The sequence below is a fragment of the Penicillium arizonense genome (genome assembly GCF_001773325.1).
Source record: "Penicillium arizonense strain CBS 141311 chromosome Unknown PENARI_contig009, whole genome shotgun sequence".
Lineage (NCBI taxonomy): Eukaryota > Fungi > Ascomycota > Eurotiomycetes > Eurotiales > Aspergillaceae > Penicillium > Penicillium arizonense.
The window spans coordinates 981,769-1,000,119 of record NW_019173286.1 but is presented as its reverse complement, the minus strand read 5'-3'; the positions used below and the strand labels follow the sequence as shown (position 1 = coordinate 1,000,119).

The 18,351-nt window shown below is 48.8% G+C and overlaps 5 protein-coding genes across 5 annotated transcripts; 2 read left to right on the top strand and 3 right to left on the bottom strand.

The window, feature by feature from the left end:
• Positions 1–1,652: 1,652 nt before the first annotated feature.
• Positions 1,653–3,698, top strand: PENARI_c009G11773 (uncharacterized protein; the record flags this gene model as incomplete). The annotated part of the gene is made up of 1 exon (XM_022632058.1): positions 1,653–3,698. The coding sequence occupies one exon, from the start codon at positions 1,653–1,655 to the stop codon at positions 3,696–3,698; it is 2,046 nt and encodes a 681-aa protein (XP_022488360.1).
• Positions 3,699–5,757: 2,059 nt separating this feature from the next.
• PENARI_c009G05077 (uncharacterized protein) lies at positions 5,758–8,545 on the bottom strand (the record flags this gene model as incomplete). The annotated part of the gene is made up of 3 exons (XM_022631853.1): positions 5,758–6,154; positions 6,212–6,504; positions 8,297–8,545. The coding sequence occupies 3 exons, from the start codon at positions 8,543–8,545 to the stop codon at positions 5,758–5,760; spliced, it is 939 nt and encodes a 312-aa protein (XP_022488189.1).
• A 1,032-nt stretch (positions 8,546–9,577) lies between these two features.
• On the bottom strand, positions 9,578–11,767 carry PENARI_c009G07488 (uncharacterized protein; the record flags this gene model as incomplete). The annotated part of the gene is made up of 1 exon (XM_022631919.1): positions 9,578–11,767. One exon carries the CDS (start codon positions 11,765–11,767, stop codon positions 9,578–9,580), a length of 2,190 nt encoding a protein of 729 aa, XP_022488302.1.
• A 1,405-nt stretch (positions 11,768–13,172) lies between these two features.
• Positions 13,173–15,194, top strand: PENARI_c009G06211 (Dyp-type peroxidase; the record flags this gene model as incomplete). The annotated part of the gene is made up of 8 exons (XM_022631889.1): positions 13,173–13,219; positions 13,289–13,523; positions 13,589–13,983; positions 14,047–14,139; positions 14,199–14,309; positions 14,365–14,462; positions 14,524–14,829; positions 14,902–15,194. The coding sequence occupies 8 exons, from the start codon at positions 13,173–13,175 to the stop codon at positions 15,192–15,194; spliced, it is 1,578 nt and encodes a 525-aa protein (XP_022488323.1).
• Positions 15,195–16,732: 1,538 nt separating this feature from the next.
• PENARI_c009G00256 (MDR family MFS transporter) lies at positions 16,733–18,244 on the bottom strand (the record flags this gene model as incomplete). The annotated part of the gene is made up of 1 exon (XM_022631705.1): positions 16,733–18,244. One exon carries the CDS (start codon positions 18,242–18,244, stop codon positions 16,733–16,735), a length of 1,512 nt encoding a protein of 503 aa, XP_022488141.1.
• Between the last annotated feature and the right edge of the window lie 107 nt (positions 18,245–18,351).

The following is an 18,351-nucleotide window of genomic DNA, read 5'->3' as shown; positions in this document are numbered from 1 at the left end:
TTTCGTCTATGACATAGACAAGCAGATGTAACTGTAATTGGCCCCTCATTATCTCCATTGGGATAGACACTGCTTGCGGAAAGTCTTAACACTGATGGTATATGGTAGATCTTCATGTTTGTCTCATAGTGGTATGTGGAGAGTATATCCAGAGGCTCAGCGATGTCAATCTGGTGATTTGGTAATCCAGAGTATGAAAATAAAGAACGGGCAAAAAGGCCAGGGTGGCCTTTTACTGGAACAAACAGTCGATTGTGACGAAAAAGGTGTTTGACGGATTAGTTGGTCTCAGCGCATTTCCTTGGAGTTAGACATGACTGAAGAAAATAGGCAATCCGGGGCTTCTAGGGATGCTTCAATACCATGCTACCAATCAAAGTCGGGGGATCATAAGTATTCTTGGTACGTTTCGATGAACGAAGCCCCTTCTCCTTTAGGAGCTTGTCGTGGTCTTGTCTTGTCAGTGAATGCGGCGCAGTAGTATAGTGGCCCAGTTCGTCAATGATTGCACATACTGCCATGGTCAATGCAGTCAAATTCCGGGAACGTTACAATGAGATAGCCCCACAGTTGTCCTTACTGGCTCATTTAGGGTTGCGGCTGGCGAGAAATTTCAAATCTTTTGAGTGTCGCTGGTCGACGATTCGACACTGACATGTCGACCGGGGCGCTGAAAAGAGAAATAGAAAATTACCGGCTCAGTATGTCCCGCTGTTCATGGTTAGATCTACATGACTTTGACTGGGTGATCTTCAATTCCAGACTGTTGGATAGAATGACCCGATGCTGTGGCTAACATTCCTGTTGTAGTTGCACTGTACTGGTCACCACAACAAGGGCTACTTTTTGTTCTTGTAAACGAACAATTGAGTAAGTATATAGAAGAAGACAGTAAATTGACCTTCCTGAGGTACAGAATAGACGGGACGTATCATTCATATACCCTTTTCAGACTCAATTGCTCTGGATGCTTTTATGTTTATGGTAGGCGGTCTAGGATATGGAAGCTAGGGATGAATAAGGTTGCGGGGCCAGCACTGACGGGCTCGGACACGGCCCGTTAAGGTTACCGCTTAGGCTTCAAAGTTATATCTCCCTGAACTTGTCCTAGTCCACATTCCACTCTTACCATCTAGCCTGCGGAATAGGTAGGTCACTGAAATCTTTCAGGAGGCTCGGATGCAGAAAGCATTCCTGTATTTCCTACTGTCAACATGAACAACACTTTGATCCTCAACTTCCGGCTCACCCCCGACATAACTAAAGTCAGTACTTATGTCGCTCTCCTTGATGAATGGTTGATATAGAAGAGACGGTACTCCACAACATTCTGCACCCTGCTGAAGTTTGTTATTTGCCGCATCCGCGGAGAAGGATGTTCCTGAGCAGGTACATTCCAGATGTATCTCGACATGGGTCGAAGGCTTTGTTTGGACTTTGTTACACGAGCCATGCTTGCCTCGTTCCCCGGCCAAGTCTGGCATGCTGCGACGAAAATATTGCTGGGCTTCAGGGTACATACCATAATGTTGATTTTAAAAGCATCGCACGCTGCGATGCATAAAGTTGCGACTGTCCCTACACCTACAAGTGGTTCTGTTTGAGTTCATGTCAGCCTTTTGTGACCGGAACACCGTTACTCCACTCTCAACATGAAATCTCGATGGTATACAGGAGCGCTCTTGCTGGGGACAACGAGGGCGAGGGACATGAAGCACTTCGAGTCTCTGTACCGCGAAGGAACGACACCCGACACCGCTGTGATTGGTGGCAGAGAAGTTGCGACTGTGTCGCAGCCTCTGCCGCAAGGCCAGCCTATCGACCCTTCTGGATGGACGCTTCAATGTTCCACGGTTATCAGTGGTCAAGACTGCGATCAAACAATCGACAATTCGACCGACACATTCTGGCAGAGTGCGGCCAGCAGTGACGCCCAAACTATCACTGTCAACTTGGGACAAGAACGGATCGTGAACGGGTTGACAATGGTTCCCAGGCAAGATAAAGAGGAGAATCTTGTCTTGGAGCATCAAATCCTCCTCAGTACTGATGGAGAAAACTGGAGTGAGGTCTCATATGGAACCTGGTGGCCGGATCAAGCCGTGAAGCTCTCGACGTTCCAGCCTCGAAAAGCCAACTACCTGCGTCTGTCTGCTACTGCGGCGAGTGGCATTGCCATTGCGGATCTGCAGATCTATGAAACTGAATTCATTCCTCCAAACCCTGCCTTGGGTGCTTGGGGCCCAACAATTGACTTGCCCCTGGTTCCCGTCGCTGGAGCCGTTGATCCAATCTCTGGCGCAGTGGTGACATGGTCCTCCTGGGGACACGAAATCTTTACTGGCAGTCCTGGTGGCGAGACACAGACTGCCACTTGGCACCCAAAGGACCACTCTGTAACTCAGAGAGATGTCGAAAATACGCAACACGACATGTTCTGTCCTGGTATCTCGACCGACCAGAACGGTAAGATCGTCGTCAGTGGCGGAACCGATCAAAGTCGGACCAGTATTTACAACACCACCGTTGGTAGTTGGTTCAAAGCAGCGGCCATGAATATCGATCGTGGCTACCAGGCAACGTCGACCCTATCGGATGGGCGCATCTTCGTCATTGGTGGTTCATTCAGCGGCGGTGTTGGTGGTGGTTCGGAGGGCGAGCGTATCGCTGCGCTTGGCAAAGACGGCGAGGTCTACGACCCTATAACCAATCAGTGGAGTAGAATCTATGGCGCACAAGTCTCAGCTATGCTTACCAACGATGTTCGCAACTACCGACAAGATAATCACGGCTGGCTATTTGCCTGGACCAACGGCTCCGTTTTCCAAGCTGGCCCAAGCAAAGCGATGAACTGGTATGGCACATCAGGGGATGGCACCACTAACTCTGCTGGAAGCCGCACTGGTGATGAGGATGCCATGTGCGGAAACGCGGTCATGTACGACACCGGCAAGATTCTCACATTCGGTGGCTCTCCCTGGTACGAGGACAAACCTGCGACGACCAATGCTGCCATCATCACGATTGATCAGCCCGACAAGAATCCGTCTGTGGAAAAGGCAGGTAACGGGATGTTCTACAAGCGCACTTTCCATTCCTCTGTTGTTTTACCAGACGGCTCGGTGTTCGTAAATGGTGGCCAGGATGTCGGGCTTCCTTTCAACGAAAGTGGCGCCCATTTGACCCCAGAGCGATTCATTCCCGATGCTAACGGCGGCAAGTGGATTAAACAGCAAAAGAACAGCGTCGTCCGTGTCTATCACAGTCTCTCGCTGTTGCTTCAGGATGGGACAGTATTCACAGGTGGTGGCGGTCTGTGTGGAGATTGTTATGCCAATCATTTCGACGGTCAAATCTACACGCCCCCATATCTCCTGAAAGAAGACGGAACTCTGAGGACTGACCGTCCTGTTATCAAAAGCGTTTCACCAAACGAGGTCAAGCCTGGCGATACCGTCGAAGTCACCACTGACGGTGATGTCGACGAAGGAGCGTCGATCATCCGTTATGGCTCGGCGACACACACGGTGAACACTGATCAGCGACGCATCGGTGTTAAGTTGACAAAGGACGGATCTAATAAATACGAGTTCCAGATTCCTGCGGAGGCAGGCATTGCCCAGCCTGGGTATTACATGCTTTTTGTTCTAAAGAACGGGGTTCCCAGTCATTCGGTGAATGTTCGAGTAGCAGCTTAAATGATATCCAGTGGATTTAATGGCTAATGGTGTTAGGCGTGAGAGTGGTCGAAGATTGGATGTATTGATAGATGTCTATTTCTCTGACGCGTTGTCGAAAGATAGTGGCGCTCTTTTACTTCTATAATAATCCCGCAATCGTCCACTTTGAATGAAATAGTATTCGAAACTGTTGTTAAACAAGCGTGATGGGCAAAATAACTTTAGTGAGGCTGACATTAAATTCAAACCGGGCATTGCTATACATTGTTATACCTTACTGAAATAAGTCTTGTGATCTGCGACACCAGTGGCAGTTTCTGGCTTTTGCTGCTCTTCGAAGTAATGCACTGAAACTGCATCTATTTAATGTATGGAGCAAATGCTGCAAGCAAACAGTTGACGTACCATCGAAAAACTCTTATCATGAGGATTCTGCACGCTCAACGTCACCAATCCAAACTTTACCTCTGCCGATCAATTTTCAATAGCGAAAGATAGAAACCGCCCCCGCCCGCAAGCTTGAATTTGGCTAAAGTGACAGCTTTAGTTGCTTTCATCCAAGCTAGTTATAATTGACATGGTCAACCCAGACTCCACTTGTAGTGCCTTTGTGAACGGCTTGAATGAGAGCTGGTGGATACGTTGGTTCCCATTTGGTCCCGCGCCTTCCGTCTCGAACAGCAAGAATATAGACACTGAGGCATTTGTACTAAAGAAATACACCGTGAAATACACATACTACGCCTTCCCTAATTAGGCTTAGACAGATGGAGAGGGGGTCCGAATATCAACAAGAGGGGGTCCTTTTAAAATTGCCCTAAACGATTATGTTTGGCCAGCCAAGACAGACCCGGAATGCGCTCCACCCCACATCAACGAATAACTTTAGAGCCTGCGGCCGTAGCGGCCCGACGCGAAGGCTATCCGGCAGTTGCAATGTCAGGCCAGAAATGGAAGACACGGTATATAAAGTGAGTCAATGCCAATCACATTACTCATAGATCCGGCCGCGGGTCTGGAACGCGTTGGAGTTGGACTGTAAAATATACCTGCATAAAGCTAGAGCTAGGTGGAGAAGAATTGCTACGTAACCGAGAAGGAGTTATGAATTAGGCTTCAAACAGACTATGTTCCAATGTAACTCTCGAGTAAGAATGCTGATCATTCACGAATTCAATCACTTGGTGGCCACGCTTCCGTCATCCGCATTATTTGGCCTTTGCATGAAGAACGGTTCCAATGAGGACGTCAGCAACACTTTTCAAGCCCCATGGAAGGTGTCTAGCCAAAGACAGCTTAACATGGACGAATTCGTCATTATTTCTCCAAAGACGTCGCTCGCACCTTGGTCTGAACGGCGACTTACATCCATAAGCAGTTCTACCTCTGGTAAATGATTCAATAATCTCAATGATGCCATAGACCTCATAGCGTAGTATCCGATTGCCACGCTCTGAAGACTAGGCCGCGATCAACCAGTTGCTTAAGATGCATTTCATCATACTAGCGGGTCGCTTTATTGTGCTTATTCATATCTGTCCCAATGGGTTGGCCCACTCGGTTGTTGACTGGCGGGGAACCATTCTTGGAACCGTTCTCAGCCTGTGTGGCTGTTAGCTAGGCGTAAATTTGTGACTCAAGTAGAGGTAGCCGAATGGGATGAACTTGTCAATAGGTGAGCCCTCACTATGGCATCTGTTCAAGCAAATTGACTAGATAGGAAAATTTTATAATCCTTGGCTCATTTGGGTAATGTGATAGTACATTGCAAGCCGGTTGCAGAAGTAACAATATAGTAAAATAGGCTATAAATGCCCCCCCAGGACGACCTTGAACAGCCTTCTTTTCTCATTGCTCCATTTGCTGTATATCATCTACAACACCTACATAATTCTATTCAAGAAATCGCTACGAGCGTAGAATGGGGTCCTTGTCAAAATTTGCGACCTTGCAGTATAGTATATAGTTAAGCTCCGCATTGGTTTCACACGTACAAAATACACAAACTCAATGACTTTTGTAAAAGCTTCCCACACATACATAGATCATATGAAGGCAAGTGACTTCTGTAGACATTCTAGGCCACAAGTTCCCATTCATCGCCACCGCCGTCAACTTTCATGATGGGAACATTCTCACCAATATTGTAGCAACGGAAGCTACCATTGAGATCAATGGTAGTACCCTGCTTGTCTCCAACGCCAAAGGGATGCCCTCTAAGGTCTGAAAAGGCGTACGTATCTCCCGCCTTATTAACCACCAGCTGACCAGTTTCGCGGTCTGTGGCCACCTGCTGACTATTTTGGACAGAGGTGATTGTGATTTGGTCTTTCGGGATTATAACAGCCCCATCTTCTTTGGTGTCTTTGCGATGAATTTGAAACTTAGTTCGACGTCCCTTGGAAGCCACGATGACACCGTTCGGGTCGTGAACCCAGAAGACGGTAGGGTCACTCTTGGAGCGGATGTAGAACCTAGAAGTACCCGTAAGCGAAGGCAAACACAACATTTAAACAGGAATGTGTACGTACGTCTTTCCCGTGATGTGGTTTGGTGCAGGCTGATTAGGAAACATATGTTGAATGTGGTAATTTCCCTCCACGGAGTCCCAATGGGTAAACAAAACCCTGTCTTTGAGTTTTGCTGCAGCACCGTCATCATTGAGGGTATCATATGGATACATTTTGTCCCAATCGTAAACGTAAAGATCGGGACTGATCCTTTCGATAGGATCGCCTTTTTCCTGGACAAGTCTCCACCATTCATCCAGTACCTCCAATGACGGAGTGGTAACGGTGTAGCGAGCTTCCCCCGTTTTATTTTTCTGCATGCACAGTTAGCCAGACTATCAGATACTAAGACCGGAACAGCTCAATATCGGATGAAGCATGCATGGGTAAAGGGCCAGTGGGGTATATTACCCGAACAACGTAAGCGTAGAACACCATTTCGAAGACAAATTCACGTAGGTTGATGAGAGACTTCCAGGATTGATTCGGAATTATGAGGAGTTGGTTCTGTTAGATGCAGCAAGCGTCCGTCTGTTCTTGAAGATATAATGCCATTTATATATTACGATCTGAGGCAAGCACATGATATCAAGATTCCGTTCAGAGGTTATGATTATAACGTATATCTTGACTTTGCCACAAGTGAATGCTGTCATCATGGCCACCGAATACATGAAAGCAGCTCCATAACTGGCACATTTCATTCAATTCTGGTGAGCATCTTCAAGCGATCCAAGCATTCCGGTTTGGACTGCCACCTAAGCGTAGTATGTTCAAGGTTGGCCTAGGTTACTAGGAGCTGTTTTTGTTGAATATGTGGGGCTTGCGCTGACAGATGTGTGACATTTACTTGATTCTCATCCCTCCAACGTAACGTTGCAACCTATTTTTATACAATGCAAACCCAATCTATTGGTAGCCCTGCCGTCCTTTGACGTAGAACTGCAAAAAAAAGCTGAATTCCAAGGGCTCATACCCAGAATTTGACCTAATAACCGAGAATGCAGCAAGCTGTTAACCACGGACGGAAGTAGGACGGCACGGAAGTGGAACAGGCCAAACGGGCCGCACCTTTCCCAGCGGAAGAACCCGCCTAACTGCTTTTCAACAACCTAAGTCGAATCAAAATATTCCGAGGAAAAGAGTCTGCTCTTGAAAGATGAGAACGACTGGGTTGCTGGGGCCCTTTGGTGTTTAGAAGTATTCCAGCTACGCCCGACTTTTGATGCCTCTGTAAGAAGTCTTCACACACGGTGGACGGGATAGCCTCCAAAGGAGAATTGGTGATACGTAAGCAAACAACGGCGGCAGAAATATGATGCAACTATTATTATCTACTCGCACATCACATGACGCGCTGAACCCTGAGAAACGCGATGTCCCTTGATCCCATTGGTAGATATTTGCTCTAGCATTCCATTCTCTGCTACGTCGCATCTTCTGCGGCTAGTCTAGACTGAATTCAGATGCATATGGTTCAATAAACTTAGAATTTATGTGACAACGAAAATTCCCTCGAATAATAAGTCTCTATCTACTAATTATTAATAGTAGTACCGGTTCACTGCAATCAGACAACTTAAAGAGCCTAGTTTAAGACGGAGTTCTTATATTTTTCGACGGTAGCGGTTGCTAGCTCTTTATAGCATATAATATTGTCCTCTAATACTCATAAGTGAAGCTACGTGATACGGCACGTGCGGTACGCTTATTAAGAGCCCTCTAGAGATCTTTAGGGAACATAGTCTTAAACGCTAAGGGAGAGAAAATAAAATCATAACAAGCCGGAATCAAGGCTAAGTTATGTACTTATTACCCTGGCTTGGGTAGATACATCTATATCCAAATATAGCGGAATAGGACATCCATCATCTTATCACCCACACTCACCCTAAGAGAAAATTTCTCGCCAATTTAATTTTCGAGGCGCATCGAGTATTGGCCGCGTAGAGTATGTGGCTTAAGTACGGCTGAGCGGACGAGAAACCCTGTTCTCCACACCCTGTGGTCGTATATACTTGTTATAACATGAAGGGGAATTATATAGGGAAAGAGGTCTTGAGATGCCCCAAAATGATCTGTCGTCTGTAAAGTATCGAGGAAAACGAAGGCACCAAGCGTGCTGAAATGGCCCGAGTCTCGATTGCACTCGTCATATTGAAGCTGTGACCTCCGCGGCGCAGCTTTCCCAAGAGCAGTGAAATACTCGGCGGCCGTGGAAAATAGTCCCTTTGGAACGAGCGCTTCTGCTGCCGCTGTGGAAAACTTGCCAATGACAGGCTCTCCCGATTCGGTTATAGCGGTTATGGAGCCGATCTGGGGGTATGCCAAAGTCGCTAGCTGCGCTTGAGCCATTATCCACTGAGTTATCATATGGTCTTGACTTGCAACCTGGGCCTAGTCAGAGCGAGTACAATGAAACAGCGAAAGATACTAAGGCGAGAAACATAAAAAGAAAGGTATGGGAAAAAGCAAAGCAGAAAAAGGGATCCTTATTTACCGGTAAACTGCAGAGATCAAATGCAAATCCTGCAACGTATTTCCATTCAAACCTTCTAACGGCATAAATATAGCACCGGCAGAGGTCGCACGTCGAGAACCAGGGCCTTCGTAGGCGTAGACTTTAGGGACCACCAAAAATAGTAGGTTCTTCTTCCGGCCCACGAACTACATTGTCGAGACCTCGCATGATTGCATAAAAATCGTCTTCTTCGCTGACTCTTAGTAGCGCGGACGCCGGGGCAATCGAACGCGAGCAATCACTAAACTGTCGCCTTCGGCCACCATCTCAAAAACAAACCCAGAATTGCCCTGCCGATGAAGTTCTCACTCATAAAGTGTTTTTGGCCTTTCATGAGCTCTTCAGCATGGGACAAATGGGCGTCCTTATTGACTCCAGCGAGCGCTGTCTCTAAGCGCTCTTTCATGCCGTTGTAATCCCAGCCCTCAAATGAGATCCACCGTGTACTTGGAAGCATTTCCGGTTTTGAGGCTTGTTCGATGAGTAGAAAGCCCTAGGGTTTGTCATTATGAAATGTTCGGGGCTTGCTAGGCAGAGAGAGAAAGGCGGGATTGGAGCTGAAGACATGAAATCGGGGTAGAAGGAGGGGAGGGGTATTGCCTTTGGGCACCTAGTTGATGCGAACTCGCTTTCTACAGCGTTGAGAAACGGATAAACAAGTACTTGCAGCCCAGCCTATTTGAAAGACTATATTTCAATATTGCGTGGATACGTAACAGTTAGGTTTCGTCACAACCCTTGTCTATCTCCTTTTTTTTACCCTCGGGTTCGTTTCATTGTGAAAGTTGTCATCGCACTTTGCTCTAGATACAATTGCCCATTCCGAATCCTTTACCAAAACCACTTCCTTTTGAGCAACTCCATTCTCACGAACGGCCGTTGGTCTGCAAAATTAGTGTTGGTTTCCAAGATTGCCAGAAAGACGTGAGGGATCCATGCTCACAGTTCTCTTCCTCCGTAGCTCCCAGTGGTTCCTCCCAAGCTTGAATAGTCTTCTTGGGGTCCAAGCCAATCATCATGATCTTCGCAACGCTAGGCACACCGTCCCGGTCCATGACGAATAACATCCAGTATCCAGGAATGAGAATACCCGGTTCACTTGGCAGAGTAACCTTCCAGGTGTTTCTGAAGAAGGATGTAGCGACAACGTTAAGTGGAATGCGGCGCTGATCGGTGTTGACGGTATGGGTGGCAGTGCCCAACCGGATCAGGGAAGCTTTCCAAATCGGACCCGAAGTTTTGAATCTCAGCGTGCTACCGACCAAGGTCTTCTCCGGTAGGCCTGAAAGTATTTCAGGACGGGGCCGGGGCTGGCCTGAAGGTGTAACCAGGTAGGGAGGTGTGAAGATCTGACCATCGTAGTGGTTGGCCGTGCAGTTGCCGCAGAGCCCACCGCCGGCATTCAACACCCGGGCATCTGGGAGGAGAATGGAGACAGTATGGTATACCCTGACCACGTTGTTTTGCTGCAACTTCTGGAAAGTATCGGTTTCAGGGTCGTAGATCTCCGGGACAAACTGGACATTTTCCTCGTTGAAGGCGATTCCGTAGGTCTGGCCGCCAGCGATGAAGACCTTTCCATCAGGGAGCACAACGGTAGTGTGGAACACACGCTCATAATGCATGGTGCCTCTTCCGCCAGCAAGCTGGACCTTCGGTTTCTGACCAGGTTCGCCAAGCGTGATGATGTGAGCGGCGTCGGTGGCCGGCGACTTATCATAGTCAGGAGAGCCTCCAAGTGTGAGAATCTTTCCTTTCACGGCGTCAAACATGACTGCATTGCCAGACATAGAATCCTCGTCTTCCATACGTCTTCCTGCCGCCTTGACACTCCCATTTCCAGAAGCAGAGTACCAATTCATCTGTTTACTAGGCCCGGCTTGGAAAACACTCAGACCCTTCCAGCCGAACAGCCAGCCATGGTTATCCGCTCTCCAGGCACCTTCCATATCCTCGGTCATCATGTCCTGGACTGTCGCGTCTGGAAGCATAGTCCAATTTCCGGTAGCAGGGTCGTAGACCTCGCCATCTTTGTCAATGGTGGAGACTTCAGACCAAGAGCCTCCAATAACGAAGACACGTCCATCCGAAAGAGTTGTAGATGCCTGGTATCCACGTTTGAGGTTCATCCCGTTTGCGCTGATCCACTCATCATTGGCAGAATCATAGAGACTGGTCTCTCTGGCGGAGTTGCCTCCGGTTACTACCATCATGCCAGTGCCGTCGTAAGAAATACCGGGACAAAACATGTCATGATTGGTGTTGGTGACAGTGCGCTTGGAAACTTCTCCAGTCGTTGAGTTCCACCGGGTCATGACAGTTTTGCCTCCAGGTGTAGAGTGGAACTGATCATCGGCCCACGAGGACCAAAGAGCAAGCATGCCAGATCCCTCCTGAGCACCGGAAACAGGCACGATAGGGAAATCAAGAGTAGGGCCCCAGACACCTAGGGCGGGGTTGCGAGGAATAGTATACAGAGTTCCATAAATGTTCAACTCAGAGATACCGACCCAAGGGTTTTCGTCGTCGGCATCAGTCGTGATTCTCAAGTATCGGGCAGACGATGGCTCGAACGCGGACATCCGCTGTCTGACAGTATTGGGCCACATTCCATATGCGACAGGACCTGTCCAGGTCTCATCATCTTCGCTGATCCAGATCTTGTGTTGGGTAATGAGGCCTTCCACCCCCGTATCCAGGGGAGGGAGAACAACGACGGCGCTCACTTGGTACCACGCCCCAAGGTCAACGATGAAAGTGTGCCCCTTGTCAGAGGGGTCGCTGTGCCAGGCAGTGGTGTTTTTGCCGTCGATCGCGTTTTTGCAGGGATAGCCGCGAGCAGAGCTGCTGCATGTCAAGGTCCAGTCTTGACGGGGGATTCGAATGCCGTTATGAGGGGGAGATTCATCTTTAAAGTCCGGTACCCAAGAAGGCTTATCAGATTTACCGTAGCCAGAGACACGCTCCCCTCTCATGGCCTCGGCCATATATTCGGCCATAGCATTGACTCCGCCAATGGAAGCCCCTAAGAGGATCCCAGCCCATTGAATCTTCATAATGAGCGAGGATATCAGGCAAAGGACAAAGGGAATAATGAGGGGAAAGAGCTCAACTGGTTTCAGCGGAGAGAAATAGATCGAGTAGGAGCAAGGGGAGATATAAGGCCAATCCTGTGCATGTTTCGCCTGGAGCCTTTCGTTACCGTGATCAACGATCCCAAGAACTTTCAGTCCACAAGAATAAGCTAGACCGCTGATCCAGACTGTCTGCGTCAATTATCCCAATTTGGGGAGATAGTTTGAGGAGACAGAGAGGGGCTTGCCACCAGCCAAGCGCCTATCCCGACCTGCACGATGCGGACCTGAGACACAGAACTCATTGATTGACAGCCTCGATCCGAGCTCAGCTTGCCTGTTACGACGCCCCTTCATACTCCGAGGGAAAAACCTCGCATATCCTTCCAAGGTGGGATCGTGTTTGTGATACGCGAAAGATCGGCGTCCATTTCTGCAGAAGTCAAGGGACAAAGGGCCCACACGGTCCACCGCTTTGTGTTCACTGTATCTTGCATATTGGGGTGGCGTCTTGCATACCAGGATTTTGTGTCACCACGACGAGGTAATGGAAAATTGGCACATTGGTGATTGGAGCAACAAAAATACAACTGCATGTCGATCGTAGTTCATAGTTCGTCTTAGCGTCCTCAAAATTGGAGCTCGGCCCGTCTCCGCTCCGCCTGCCCGCAGGCCCTAAAATCAAGCGAATCGCGAATCGCGGCTCGCGAATTTAGAATCCGCTGTCTGAGAACATCACGTAGGTGGACCCCACAATTCAGCTGATAATCTGATCGCCTCCTCTACTAGTTTAGTGTAGCTCCTGGTGGATGTGAGCTGTCGAGTCCATTATAAAATGCGCCATCTCATTTGCTGGAAAGTGACTTGCTGGTTGTGACTGCTGGGCGGGGGCCTGGGCTATGTTGACTTCTGGTGGCGGCAGGAACGTGAAGACGTTGATCGTCTTGGATTTGGAATTCTCGGATCGACAGCCTACAGAACCGGAAGATCTGCACACGTCAACCCGAGTACTGTACTGTATCAGGATAGTGATCTCGGTGTCTGGTTCGAATAGAGGACGTAATAGGACCGTTCTCATTCGCCAAAAAGACGCTTATGCACCCGAATATTGCTTTCATAGGCCGTCGATATCGAACCTCGGGGTTGTCGAGTCACCGACACCGCTTGCAAAATGACGCTATCTGATATTGGCGATTGACCCAATAGCTGAATGATAAGTGCAGTTGAATCACAGTGCTGCACTATCCCCACCCCTTCCTTGGTGTGTGGATTAAAGAGCAAGTGGTTTCTGGGTTCATATTTGGCGTCACATTTTCATATATTTGCCACTACCCCCCAAGTAATTCGAACTCAGTAACGACGTTCACCCGGAGTGAGAATCTTCATCATGGCACTTACTCCGGCCCTGAGGGCAAACATCCAGGGAGATGTTTGGTAAGTTACCCACGCTGCCCTAAGTTCATAAATCGGCATGTTCTTTCAAAGGCTTACCGTTATTACAAGGCCTGGTCTCCCAAAAAGATTTCAAAGCTTTCTCTTTTTTCGCATTCGAAACCAGGTTGATTTCAAAAACCGACTCAAGACATTCACTGATAAGATCACCACCGCTCAAGATGCCTGTAGAATGAGCGAGACGATCAAAGCGGCAAAGAAAGAGGCCGAACAGGCAAAGAAATCGGCTAGGCTCCAAGCTTTGCCGGGAATCAATATTGCCTTTACTTCGACCGGCCTTGAAGCTGTAAGTCATCGTTGCGACTCTCGGTCTGGCATTGAGCAGTGACTAATAAGCGAGATTACCTATAGCTCGGAGCGTTTGTAAACGTCAGAGACCAAGAGCTGGTAAAAAGGGACAGAAAGCTTTCTCCAATCTTCCGGAAGCAACAACTCCGTGGTGGACTCTTTGAAAAGGGTATGTTTAGTGATCTTGTCGGAGAAGGGTGGGACAACCCCCAGGAACTCCGAAAGGAATACCAGCCCACCAGTGATCAGGAGAGACTCATTGATGGCGTGATCATGGTGACCTCAAGCTTGAAGTCCGATTTGGATGCGAGGGTCAGCGAGGTGAAGCAACACTTTTTGGCTGAGGAGGGAGTACCTCTCAATCCAGACACCTATGTCATCAGCAGGGACCCTTCCATAGAGTTGACCCTCGTGAGAGAGGGAAAGGTCCGCCCAGGTCTTAACAAAGGAAAGGAGCAGTGAGTACTTATCAAAATACCTGTGACCATCTACAGGTCAGCCAGACTTACTCTTTTGCTCAGCTTTGGGTTCAAGGATGGAATCAGTCAGCCTATCATCGAGGGCTGGGATGAAAAGCAACCACAGGGCAAAGAGCCAAAAGCCGCAAAGCCAGGGTTAGAGTGATCGACGTTGAATGAACAGCTAGAGAGGGCCTCAGGCTGACGGTACGCAGATTGATCCTTTGCGGGCACGAAGGTGACAAGCAGGCCCAACCGGCTTGGGCAAAAGACGGTAGCTTCCTTGTTTTCCGTGACCTTCAGCAACTTGTTCCTGAATTCGACACGTATGTGGCCTGTCTTGTATTAATACTTGGTGTTTCGTTCTGACCACGTCCATAGGTTCATGGAAGAAAATGCCCACCTCGCCCCTTTCACTCAGGACCACCCCAGGCCAGGCGAAAAGCTTGCGGCACATTTGATGGGACGATGGAAGAATGGTTTGTTGCAGCCAGTGCGTCTTCGGTTCCGGGCGTTGATTTACTGATAGAAAACATATAGGAACCCCTGTGGACGAGTCTCCTCACGATGACTCGGATTCAAACCTCTTCTCGTCAAACAACTTCGATTACCACCCCATTGATGAGCACAAAAAGTGTCCTTTTGCTGCCCACACCCGCAAGATGAGACCACGTGGTGACATGAATCACGACCATGCCGTCATCTGGCGTCGTGGCATTCCTTATGGCGAAGAAGTTACAGCAGAAGAAGCGGCCGATCGGAAGTCGGCTGAAGATAAGGAGCGTGGACTTCTGTTTGTCTGCTACCAGAGCGATATCCGAAACGGATACAACTTCTTGACTACCCGTAAGCACATGAAATTTAAACCCCTGCATAAGTTGATACAAGAGGCTCTTTGTTAACACCTTGATAACCCAGGCTGGGCAAGCAACCATCACTTCCCCGACGACAAAACTCACGTAGTTGGTGAGCACGGTCCGGGTATTGACGCCATCGTGGGCCAAAGACTCGAGCATCACCCGCCTCGCTCATTCAGCCTTCCTGATCACAATGGAACCTCCGGGGAACGTATGCCGTTGGAAAGCTGGGTTGTTCAAAGGGGAGGAGACTACTTCTTTGTGCCTTCTATCTCGGCGTTGCGGAAAGAGCTTACGGGTCCTGGCATCTTTGATCAGGCGGCACTGGAGCGCCTTCGTGAGGAGAACGCCTAGATACAAGAGATCGAAACAGTGAATGGTCTTAGTAGATGACGTGCTAGGTACAATAAATTTGATTCCACGTATCAATAGTTTAGTCTACATGTACGTATATGAAAGCGTTGTATATAACAGTCAAGGGGGTAAAAAAATAAAGAAAAAACATACAACAGTAAGGATTCGCTAGTGGTCACCCACCTAACTACTAACTTACCGGCGTGTGGCTTATGTGCGGCCAGTAGTCGGGTGGGTGTCGCCCGGGGGAGTTTAGGGTGAGAGCCGCTTTACAGTCGCGCGACCAGGGGTGAGAAGGGTGAGTGCTCTATAGACAGGGTGAGATTCAAGGTGAGAATCACCCGAGTCGCGCGACCAGTGCACTGACCCCCTCAGCTGAGCAGAACCAAAATGTTATTGGATAATACCCCTCCACCTAAAACACTCGACATCTCGGCATCTGCGCATAACCACGAAGCATCATATAACCAGTTTTCTCAAGATATCGTCAAACCTTATAATCTGCCTCGTCTGCCTTACGTTGTCAATATAATCAAGCTCTGATAGTAGACCTCGTGGAAAAACATTTAGAGGGCCAGTATCTCCCGCCCTCCGCTAGTTGTGTATATTAATGTTAGAGTTATATGTTCAAAACATGGCTTAAATAGTGCGGATTCTATATCTTAATTACACCTTCCGAATACTGAATAATTTGATCAGACTACAATATTTGCAGCATGCCGCGGCGGGCATCTTCTAGTTATTAAGTTTCTGTATGAGCATGGCGCAGACGCCGACATTCATCGGGCAACGGATGATAGCTGGAGCCCTCTGTATGCGGTCTCGGAATCAGGGCATCTCGAAGTGGTCAGGTTTCTGTACGAACATGGAGCAGATATCGATATTGAAACACCGACAATAGTAGCTGGACTGCAATCCATGCAGCATTCAGCAATGGCCGTCTCGAAGTGGTTAAGTTTCTGTAGGAGCGTGGAGCAGCTGTCGACATTCACACTACGACTAAAGGTGGCATGACTCCACTGTGTGCGGCTTCATATTTGGGCTATTTCTGAAATTGTCGAGTTTTTGTACCAGCACGGAGCTTCGACTGTAGATATTCTTGACAGGGGGAAAGAATCAAGCAATAACGATAGTTTATTGTTGAGAGAGACGGACGGTGAAGGAGAGAAGCTCCGACCCTGAAAGAACTCTTTAACCGTACCGACCTAATCACCTCTTCCCCTTGCATCTTATATATAATTCAAGTGTTTGTACCCCGCATTCAAAAAGGAATCTCAGCGACAAAGATGTAAATTTAGTAAATGCCTAGAGGCTCGCAAGCACTGGCAACCAACAGAGTCCATACGTGTTCCTTTATTCCCTTCTTTCTCCTACGTGCAATCCAAACTCAGTGTTCAAATCCTCACTTAGCACCAGTTGCCTGATAGGTATGCAAAGAAGAAGTCCGATACCACCGAATGGAATAGCAATCCACCACACCCATTGCAAGCTATCTTGATAAACACTCAGTACTTCCGCCATTAACTGGGGAGTGTCTTTCAAAGTGCGTATAGCCCATCACTAGCCATTGCATACGCGCCACCATTAGCAAGCTTTTCACGCAAAGGAACATCACTGATGCGGTAGCGCAGCTCTTGAACCCGCGCGTTAAAGACAGTGGTCGGAATCGCGATACCCCAGATACAACCAAAGCTGCGCATGAACGCCCACGTGGCCGTAGCAGTGGCCATATCGGATTCAGGGAGGGATGCCTGGATAGGAGGCAAGGTGCTGGAAAAGATCATTCCCGAGCCCGCGCCGAAAAGAACCTGGAAGCCGGCCCAATCGCGAGCGGACGAGTTATCGTCTAGTAGTGAGAATAGTCCGGTGGCAGTGGTGAGGCATATGTAGCCTAGGAAGTGGTAAGGACGATATTTCCCGGTAGAAGCGATCAAGACACCAGTAATGATGCCGAGGGGCGCAATGGCCGCTGTAATAGGGAGTACAAATAGTCCGGACTCGGTAGCAGTCGAGCTGCGAATTGCCTGAAAATAGATGGGCAGAAAATATCCAACCCAATAGAGTAATACTGATTGAATGAATGCAATCCATAGTGCACAAACAGCCGTTCCACTCGAGAATAACTTGGTCGGAATAGATGGCTCCGGACAGAACCGCGACCGTTGATGAGCGTAGAAGAGAAATAAACCCGCTAGCCCTAGAACCAGGGGCACAAGGACCCGCCATGAGGACCAAGGATAATCAACTCCTGCCCAACTGAGTGCCAGCAAAACCGAGACAACCGTGGCTGTGAGAATGACATTGCCAATGTAGTCGACACGGCGCAGCTGTTGCCATATGGTACCGCCTGAACGTGGATGGGAAACTCGAAGGAACAGCACAAGTAATATCAGTGACACGGCACATAGAGGAAGATTGATATCGAAAACCCAGCGCCACGACGTATGCTCAGCAAAGGCACCGCCTAATACGGGACCAACCACCGTCCCTACTGCCCATACGGCTGCCATGAGAGCTACATATTTCCCTCGCTGGCGAAGAGGAACGAGATCACAGATGACAGTATCAACAAGCGTGTTAATACCGCCACCGCCGATGCCCTGAATGGTTCGTCCGGCAATGATCTGAACTATATTGTCTGCTCCCCCGGCAAGACCGCTTCCGACTGCGAAGATGACGACCGAAAGGATCAGGAGCCATCGACGGCCGAATATATTTGCCGTCTGGCCGAATAAAGGGAGGACCACGGTCGACGACAGAATGTAAGAGTTGGTGATCCACATGTACGATTCACCAGCGTTGATGTCGAGCGCGATAGTCGGAAGGGCAGTCGATAGAATGGACGTGTCCAGAGCCGAGAGAAAAGTGGTCATGCACAGCGCTGGGAACACAGCCCAGAACTGCCATGGTTTTTTCTTGGGGGGAACAAGACCCTCCGTATGTGCTGCTGGCGCTTCGCTGTGCTGATGTCGTCCTGAGTCGCCCACAGGTGTTGATTTTTTGTCTTGTTTCACAGATTTCTCCTGTGTCGACGCTGGAAGAGCCTCCATTGGAATCGACTCCTGTACAACAAGACCTTCCGCCCTTGTCAAGACCGCGGCCGCTATGAGAGATGTTTCGAAGCCAGGGAGTTAGGTGAGTGTGGGCAAGAAGCGAC